General features: G+C 44.5%; 1 protein-coding gene across 9 annotated transcripts in view; it reads right to left on the bottom strand.

Annotated features, from left to right (window-relative positions):
- OS9 (OS9 endoplasmic reticulum lectin) overlaps window positions 1-6241 on the bottom strand; it is a 30957-nt gene extending 24716 nt beyond the window's left edge. For 6 of the 9 annotated variants that reach the window (XM_044914780.1, XM_044914779.1, XM_021687211.1 and 3 more), the window contains exons 1-5: window positions 6060-6241; window positions 5475-5651; window positions 4569-4632; window positions 4362-4438; window positions 4076-4174 (exon numbers count right to left, since the gene is read on the bottom strand). In XM_044914780.1, coding sequence (XP_044770715.1) covers window positions 4076-4174; window positions 4362-4438; window positions 4569-4632; window positions 5475-5651; window positions 6060-6221 — 579 coding nt within the window. In that variant the 5' untranslated portion in view covers window positions 6222-6241. The remainder of the gene's footprint in view (window positions 1-4075; window positions 4175-4361; window positions 4439-4568; window positions 4633-5474; window positions 5652-6059) is intronic. The other 3 variants (XM_044914783.1, XM_044914782.1, XM_044914781.1) reach the window with 3 other exon arrangements.
- Window positions 6242-10060: the final 3819 nt, after the last annotated feature.

Here is a 10060-nt window from a genome sequence, read left to right on the forward strand (position 1 = left end):
AGTAACTGCTCCCCGTGTTCCCTATCCCGGCCCTGCCTGCATTCTCTTCCTGTCTTTCTCCTGTGACTCAATCTCTCCTTTCTGCCAGGTCCACACAACAGCATTTATACCTGCTCCCATCTTAAAACACGAAACAACAAAGTACCACTCTCCCCAACCTCATAACCCCTCTAACTAGGGCTCGCCTTTTCCCTCCCCTTCACTCCAGACTTCTTCAAAGGCTTCCACTTCTTCACCATCCCACTGAAACTGCTGTAGCAAAGATCACCAATGACCTCTGCTCAGGGGAGACTGGGAGTACAGGACTTAGAACTTTTCATCTGGTTCCCATGCCTATGGTCTGAATTCTCATTTCCTTGTGCATGCTTTGCTTTTATTAAATTAATAATTCCCATGATCACCTAGAAGCAGTTTTTAATTCTCTTACCTGAAGGTTCAGATGCAACTGCTGCCACGGACCAGTCCCTCCTTGAAATGCATTGCTGTATCTCCTTTCTGGCCCTTCTCTGCAGAGCCCCCCTTCCGCCCATGCTTTCAACGATGGCTTCCTCAACATTCCGTTCCACTTTTTTTACTATATACTGTTTCTTTGGGAGGATTTTACCCAGACCATGGCTCCAATTATAGCCAATATGTTGATGACTCCCAGCCCTCTGGGTTCAATTCGGATCTCTCTCCTGAGCTCCAAACCCACAGATCCAACAGCCTCCTCAGAAATCTCTTTTTGGATGCCTTCAGCCACCAAATCATCATACTCAAAAACCAGAATCAACATTTTCCTTCACCAGACCTACCCCTCTTTCTACTATACCTAACTCAGTAACAGGAACCACCCACCATCTATCCAGTTGCTCAAGCCAGAAACCCACGAATCTTACTCTATTGACTCTGTCCCCTAAATTTCCCCCAAAATTCACATTTCTTCATTTCCTCAGCCACCTTCTTTTCTCACCTGGATTGCTGCAACCACCTCCTAACTGGCCTCCAATCATCTGCTCCACTCCAGCCAGAGTGAGCCTTCAAAACCAAAATTGGATATGTCATCATTCTGCTTCAAATATTTCACTGGTTTCCCCCTTATTTCTCAGATTGTCCAAACTCCTCAACACAGCTACAGAGCTTCCTGACGTGTAAACTGTCCCCTAACATTTGCTCAGCCTCACCTCCCACACTCCCTTCCTACAATTCTCTCCAGTCACCATGAATAGCTATCGATTGCCCCTGGCCTCCAGGCCTTTGGCACTTAGCGTACCTTCCAGCTGGAATGCCCTCTTCCCTCTCCCACTCCTCTACCGCTGCTGGACTGACTCCTCAACCTTCAACTGTCAGTTTAAAAGGTCACGTTCTCCAGGAAGCTTCCTCTTTACCTAAACGTGGGCAGGTCCTTTATTGTGTGGCCCCCTATGATATCTACTTCACCGGTCAGACTTTTATCCTGCTTGTTGTGGCTGTTTATTTAATATCTGTCTCCTGAGAGCAGGACTAGGTTTCTCAGTCACCATTTTATCCCCAGTTTCTATTACAGGGCTTGGCACAGGGTATATGTTCAAGAGATGAGAGGGAAATGCAGTCTTTGAACCGAGGGGCTCTTGGCCTACTGAAGCTACAAATAATAATAAAGAAATAGGGGTGCCTGGGTGGCTCAGTCGGTTAAGCATCTGACTCCTGATCTCAACTCAAGTCTTGATCTCAGGGTTGTGAGTTCAAGCCCTACACTGGGCTCCATGCTGGGTATGGAGCCTATGTAATAATAATAACAATAATATAATAAAGTAAATGCTATAATAGATTATATAGGTGTGTAAATGCTTGTGGGTTGCTATGGTCTGATTATTTATATCCCCCTAAACATCTATGCCCAATGTGATGGTATTAGGAATTGGGGCCTTTGGGAGGTGCTTAGGTCATAAGGGAGGAACCTTCACAAACGTGATTAATGCTCTTATAAAAGAGGCTCCACAGAGCTCCCTAGCCCCTTCCACCATGTGAGAATAAACAACAAGTCTATGACCTGGAAGAGGGCCCTCACCCCACCACGATGGCACCCTGATCTCCAACTTCCAGCTTCCAGAACTGTAAGGAAAAAATTTCTGTTTATAAGCTACTCAGTCTGTGGTATTTTGTTCTAGCAACCCAAAAAGACTAAGCCATGGATATATGTGGACATGGATAGGTGTTTATGAAATGCTGAAGAAACCTAACTAACCATCTGGGTTAGCCAAGAAAGTTCACATGAAATAAATGACATTTGAACTGGCTTATCCTTCATTCAACAAATAATTTCTGGGCACCTGCTTGGTGCCAGGCACTGTTCCAGGCACCAAGGATATAGCAGAAAATCAGACAGACAAAAAATTTAAGAAAAGTCCCTGCCTTCCTGGAGCTTATTCTAGTTGGGATGTTGACTGAGAGAGATATTAAACTCAAACAAATAAGATAATTTCAGGAAAGGATACATGCTTTCAAGAATATAAAACACTGTAGGTGTTTACCAGCACGGAGGCAGAAGGCTGCGTGTGTTCTGTGTGCCTATATTAGGGCTTCCTGTGGAGGTGTCACAGGGATATATAACCTGAATGAGGGGATGGAGCCAACCACTCGGAGATCTGGGGGAAGACAGCTTTAGGCAGAGGGAACAACGAGACCCATTGATTCAGAGAACAGAAAGAAGGCCAGTGGGGCGGAAACACAATGAGTATTTATATCTCCAGCCTAGACCTCATCCCTGAACTCCGGAATCACAGAGCCAACTACCAACTGGACATCTATAGTTATTTTGACCTTCTTTTGTCTAACACCAACCTTGTTTCCCCCTCCAAACCCATTCCTTCCCATTTTAGTAAATGACAGTTGCATTGTTCCAGTTGCTCAAGCTAAAAACCCTGGAGACATACTTGACTCCACCCCATATCCAGTCCATCAACAAATCTTATTGGCTCCACCTTCAAAATATATCCAGAATCTGAGAGCTTCCCACTACCTTCCCAGCCACCCCAGTCTTGCTGAAGTATTTGGATCTTAGCCTTTGTGCAAGGTGGAATCACTGAAGGTTTTCCAGGACTGGACAGAGAAGTGACACTTGCCATAGTGGTGTGTTGGAGTCAGCTCACACCAGTTCACAACAGCCAACTGGTAAATGTTCAAGAATGTTGCAAGATGGTTGACATCACAGTGATAGCATGAATTTGGCCATGGTAGGAATGTTTATACCACAGATAATGACAAATGTTACAAATCAAGGCTCCCCCCTCCCTACCTTCTACTCTATCCTGGTGATCAGAGTGTTCAACATCTACCAGAACACAACTGCATGTGAAAATCTGTATTACAGAAAGATAATCTGTGTGTGATCAGTTGTGTAAGTCTGGTCTCTATAGGTGTTTATGTTTGTGAATACACATTAGAAGCACCTGAAGAACCTTTCCCACCATACATCTGCCTGCTTGCCTGAATTCAGTTAAGGACCACTAGATCAGGAACACCTGTTAAGAGGCTGTTGGCAGTGATGCAGGTGAGAGATCAAGACGCCAAGCATAGGAAAGAAGAGAGTGGTCAGAGAAATCTAGAAGTAGAATGAACAGGTTTTGTCATTTACTCTGAGAGAACTAGATTCCTTTCCTTCACACCACTCCTCAGTTTGTAGTCACAGACTCATTTCTGTGATTCTTTTGTTAACACGTCTTCCTATCTAGACTGAGGGCAGGGGCTGCATGTTTGCCCACCACTGTATGCCCAGAGTGGAGCCCAATCTACACCAGTACTACCTCACTGACAAGTCGTTACATGAAGAAAGGACGAGTCCGAAATGACGCTCAGGTTTCTAGCTTAGGTGATAAAGAGAAGAAACATGGGAAAAAGAATAGGCGTGGCTAGGGGTTCCGAGGGGAGGATTTGGGAAGCGTTGACTTGAAGGGCCTCGGAAACTATCCAGGCAGGGGCGTCCAGCTACCAGCCGGAAATAGGAGTCTTAAACTTAAGAGTTTTGGGTCTGGAAGAGACCTTCTGGAGTCTAACATGCAATCCTGCCCTCCTCCCTTAGAATCTAAATCGTCAACTTCCCTCTCTTGAGACTCACCCGAACCTCGGCCTCCCGTGGCCTCCCATTGAGGTCGCACTTGGACCCATTGCCATAGGTCTGGCTGTGGTAGCGTTTCAGGCGATGCTGCTTGGAGGCCTGGGGAGGACATCAAGAAGGAGGGCGGGGGGCGGAAGAAAGACAGCAAAGAGGAAGAATGGCACTTTGTCCTAATGGCCACCAAGCCCCAAGCAACATGTCAGCTAATCCTGCCCCTCCCCTTCTGGTCAGGGCTCTGAGTCTACAGCCAGGACCCCATTCTCTCCCAATCCCAGACTCCTGCCACCTTGGCTGTCTCATCATCCCAGTCGAAGGCCGATTGATAGTAGCCGAGATAGAGGACTTCACCTTTGATCTCTGAATCTACAAGAGAAACCACAGTGAAGCACTGTTACTCCCTTCTAAGAGGACCAAGAGGGAAGGGGACTGGGAGGGCAGGTCACCTTCCATGATGTGATGCTGAGGGCTTAGGGAAAATGTAGGCGTGAGTCACCTTCCATGTGGTACTGCTGGATGTGGCGTCCATAACAGAATTCATACGTCCACCAGTCCTTGGTCTGACAATAAAAAAATGAACAATCAAGGGGATAGAGTGCAGATGTCTCTGCTTGGAACCTGAATCTCTCCTGGCTCCAAGACACATAACCTCTCAACTACTTCTCCTCCCCTCTGCTTCCACACTCAATTCTCCAGATTCTCAGTGAGGAGATAGGGCTGCTTTCCTTCTGTGACTGGGAGAAATACTTCTAGAGTATGTTTTCCACCTGTGGTCTTTCCACTCCTCCCTTTCTAAATATTTTTTTTAAAATCCTTCTTTGCCTTTGAGAAAGATAAGAAATCATGGTATCCTTGAAGCACTCAGACCAGGAAAATACAGAATATTCAAATACTAACTGAACTTCTACAACATTCCTTGTGCTAGCCACTGGGGATACAGCGTGAACAAGATAAATTCTCTGACCTCGTGGACTCACATTCCAGACCAAAATTAAATAAACTGATGATTCAGTTGGTAAGATGATTTCAGATCATGAAAAATGCCATGATGAAAATAAAAGAGGGTACTGGGCAGAGTGACAGGGGTAGGGGGTGACTCAACCAGGAAGGCTTCTCTAGGAGAGTGTCCCTCCTACCTATGCTGACCCTCTTCAGGCACCTCAATCTTGGCTTACCCATTACTCTGAGACCTTCTATCCTAACCCTCCTTACGTTCAGCAAAGTGTCATCAGTGGTTGCAAGATTCTTTGCTTCTTTCCTGTCTGTACAATATGTCTACTCCTCCAATGGTCTTCTTAACTCCTATAGGTCCTCTCGATCCCTTTTCATTCACGGATACCCTGGTTCCCAGATAGCTAGCCAGCTCCCAAGCCCTCATTCCATCCTCCCCAAGCCCTTTCACCTTCAGCAGGCAAGGAGCATCTTTCATTGGGCTCAACAACTCGGGGATCCCAGGCCCTCGGTAAGCAGGTGCCTCCTCCTCCCTTTCACGCTGGAAGTGAATAGCTCCAGCTGGCAGGCGACATTCATAGCGCTGTTTGTACTTAGAGGAGACAATCACCACGTCGGAAGCTTGGCTCTGGGAAAGAAGGGAGGGTCGGGGGGCAGGGAGGCAAAGAGAGGCTGGGATCAGAGAGAACGAGATCCCTCTTCAGATCCTGGGGAAGAGCCCAGTCAAGTCAGAATGAGCCACAAGTCCTCCAGCTGTGTTTGGCGGGTGAGGGGGAGAGAGCACTCCCACTTCTCGCGGGGCGGAGTCTGGGTGCTTCTATCAGGAACTGAAGCTGACAGCGGGAAGCCCCACCCCTCCCAGTACCTCGCCCCAAGGGAATGGGTCTCAGTCAACGAGCTTTAGGAGTCATCGTAAAACCCCTACCTACTCTTCCCGATTCTTCTTAGGCTACCGCTGCAGACTCCACAGCTGCCCTTCCTCCACCTTTTCCCCCTTTCCCTTGCCCCAGACCTCGGCCCCTCCACGCCTCCTCACCTGCCCTCCCATGACAGGCAATGGCAGGATCTCGATCCCATAACGCATCTCACTCAGCTCCTCTAGGTTCAGGCTGCCGACACCGCCAGTCAGACTTGCGGGTAACAGGAGCCCCAGAAGCAGCAGCCCCAACAGACTGGACAGCAGCGCTTCCGCCGCCATCTTTCGCTCACCTTCTTACCGAGAGCCGCTCCTTCCGCCCTAAACCTGGCAGCGGCCTCACCCCGCCCATAAACGCCTCAAGGTCTCATTGGCTGGGCAGTCTGTCCCTCTCACCTACCCTGTTCCCATTTGTAAACGTGACCCCGAAGCCCACGGGGAGGTGGACCACGACGATAAGCAAAACCACTTGCTGCTCGCGATTGGTCAGAGAGGCCAACCAATTCTCGCCGATATCAGACCCCCTCCCACCCTCGCCCGTCGCCAGAGAGGCGCGGTCTAATGCGCCGGCCCTTTGAAGCAATTTTTCTGTCTTCGCCCAACTGTCATGCGCATCTCTTTTTTTCATTTTTTTTTAAGTCGTTTCTTGCATTGTAGACTGCCCCCGCCAGGCGGAGGATTGAGGCCGATGGGTGAGTTCACGCAATACCCATGAAAGCTACTTAATACTTGTTGCAAAACAGTTATGTAAAAACATTCCTCTTTTCATATATACATACAACTATAGGGCATTCTGGTAATCTGTGTCAAAACCTTTCTACACGATCCTATAGTCCTCCAAAAAAATTATCCTAAAGAAATAACGGGGGCTTCCAGTTAAACACTGGGGGTGGAGTGGGGGGCAAATTCCCGTATCATCCTCCAGGCCCAGAATGGGAAAGGAGACAACAGCAGCAATATTTTAGAAGCTAGAAAATAAATGGAGGAATGGTAACTGGCTTAACAAACCCGAGGAATTGATTCCTAAACAAAGATAAACAAGAGCATGATTATACTTTTGGAAAAACTCCTCTGGGGAATGTGACCAGTCCAAAAGAGAAATCCCAAAGATACTCTCATCAGGGTTCTCTTAATGAGATAGACGAAAGAACCCTACAATTAAGCCCTTGGCCTATATGTCCCAGCTCTCACATGGTCTTTCCAGCTTTTTAATGTCCTCACTCTAAAATATAACCAGGCAGCCAAGGATCATTAGACATTTAAGGAAATCCTTTAATATACAAGAAGAAACCAAAACAGACAAGAAGAAAAAAAGCAATTTAGAAGAAACAAATTGTAAGGGAGAGGGGTGCCTGGGTGGTTCAGCTGGTTAAGCGTCTGCCTTGGCTCAGGTCATGATCTCGGGGTCCTGGAATCAGACCCCACATTGGACTCTTGGCTCAGCGGGGAGTCTGCTTCTCCTTCTCACTCTCCCTCTGTGCTCTTTCACTCTCAAATATATAAGTAAAAATCTTAAAAAAAAAAAAAAAAAAGAAATTGCAAGGGAGAAAAAACTTAAAACAAACCAAAAAAATCCATCATTAATATCCTCAGAGAGATAATATATTATATCCATAAAATAACAATAGGAATCTATTTTTAGAAGTAACTACTATTAAGCAAAAAAGAGCTCTTGGAAATCAAAACCATGATAGCAGAAATAAAATTCAATAGAAAGAATGGAGAGTGGGGCGCTTGGGTGGCTCAGTCGGTTAAGCGGCTGCCTTCGGCTCAGGTCATAATCCCAGGGTCCTGGGATCGAGCCCCACGTCAGGCTCCCTGCTCCGTGGAGAGCCTGCTTCTTCCTCTCCCTCTCCCTGCTGTTCTGCCTACTTGTGCTCTCTCTCTCTTTGTCAAATACATAAAATCCTTAAAAAAAAAAAAAAAAAAGAAAGAATGGAGAGTAAAATTGAAAATCAAATTTGCTCTACTTAAGAAGAAAATCAATAAAAATTAGAGGATCAGTCCAAAAGGTTGAATATCTGAATAATGGGAGTTGAGAAAGAACAAAGAATCAGAAGGGAAGAAACAATTAAAGCAATTATTCAAAAGTATTCCCCTGAAATGAACAACTAAGACTCTAAATTGTAAGGGCACACTATCCAGCAAAACAAATCAGACCCACACCAAGACACATCATTATAGAATTTCAGAACACTGAACACAGAGAAATAATTCTAAAAGCTTCCAGAGAGAAAGAACAAGTTGCATACAAGGATCAAACATCAGAACAGGGATACCTGGGTGACTCAGTCGGTTAAGCATCTGACTCCAGCTCAGGTCATGATCTCAGGGTTTGGGGATCAAGCCCCACATTGGGCTCTGCCCTCAGCAGGGAGTCTACTTGTCCCTCTGCCCACTCCCTCTTGTGCTCTCTCTCTCAAATAAATAAATAAAATATTTTAAAAAATCAGAACAGCGTTAGGCTTACCAATTCGTCCACACTGTAAGGTAGAAGACAATGAAAAAAAATGCCCTAACGACTTCAGATATTGTAATTGTCAACACGGATTATAAAATAATTATGCTTACTATACTTAAATAAAAGAGAAAACTGAAAATACATCAGAAAACAGGAAACTATAAAAATGATCTAACATTTAAAATAGAGTTTGTAGAAATGAAAAAATAAAGTTTTAAATTAAAAATTGGATAAAGTAACTAGTTTTAAGAAGCAATTATTCTTCATAGAAGAATTCCAGCTAATAAATGCAGAAGGAATAATATACTGTCATTATTTTACAATTCTAATGAATTAATTTAGGCAATAGTCATCAATGACTGTCAGAAACATTATGTAACAGGCTTATAGGTGAATCAAGCCCATCCCATGTGCATACACTTTTAAAACTTAACATCATGAAAAGAGAAACAACCAAACATTATGTGCTTCTTGATGGGATACAATAGGAAGCACAGAGCATTATCTATGAAGGATTCTTGCCAAAAGCCAAAACTCTAAATATAACTATCAGCTTACAGGAAATACGAGAATTAGGAGAAAATGTTAACACCATCAGGAATATAATCAGAAATAAAATAGAATCAATGCCCCAGTTTCTTCAACAAATACATGCAAGGAAAAATGGGGAGAGGGGAGAACTGTTATGGATTAAAAGAGGTTTAAGAAATATCTCAACCAGGGGGCCTGGGTATCTCAGTTTAAGCGTCTGGCTCTTGGTTTTGGCTCAGGTCATGATCTCAGGGTGGTGAGATCAAGACCCATGTTGGGCTCCACGCTCAGTGGAGAGTCTGCTTGAGATTCTCTCCCTCTGACCTTCTTCCTGATCGTGCATTCTCTGGCTCTCTCTGTCTAGTAAATAAATAAATCTTAAAAGAAAAATATATCAACCAAATACAATGTAGATCTTGTTTGGATCCTGAATCAAATTGTCTATAGAAAGACTTATGAATTAATTAGGGAAATTTGGACACTTGTTGGATATTATATAATAGCAAGGTATCATTGTTAATTTGCTGGATGCAATAATGGTGTTATAATTATGTAAAAAAAAAATCGTCCTTATCTCTTAGAGTTACATACTCATGTACTTACCAATGAAATGGTATAATGTCTAGCATTTCAATTAAAATAATTCTGTGGGAGTCTGGGAGAAATGGTGGGATAGAAATGAAACAAAATGACCATATTTTATAGTAGTTGAAACAGGATGATAAGTACATGGAGATTCATTATAATTTATTTTTGATTGTATTTAAATTTTTTCATTTAAAATTTCTTTTAAAAAACTCAAAAAGCAGGCACCCGGGTGGCTCAGTTGGTTAAGCGGCTGCCTTCGGCTCGGGTAATAATCCCAGGATCCTGGGATTGAGCCCCGCATCAGGCTCCTTGCTCAGTGGGGAGCCTGCTTCTCCCTCTGCCTGCCCCTCCCCCTGCTTGTGCTCGCTCTCCACCCACCCCCGTGTCAAATACATAAATAAATAAAATCTTGAAAGAAAGAAAAGAATGAAAAAGAAAAGAAAGGAAGAAAGAAGGGAGGGAGGGAAGGAAGGAAGGAAGAGAAAGAAAGAAAGAAAGAAAGAAAGAAAGAAAGAAAGAAAGAAAGAAAGAAAGAAAGAAA

Source organism: Neomonachus schauinslandi, chromosome 5 (genome assembly GCF_002201575.2).
Source record: "Neomonachus schauinslandi chromosome 5, ASM220157v2, whole genome shotgun sequence".
NCBI classification, from domain to species: Eukaryota; Metazoa; Chordata; class Mammalia; order Carnivora; family Phocidae; genus Neomonachus; species Neomonachus schauinslandi.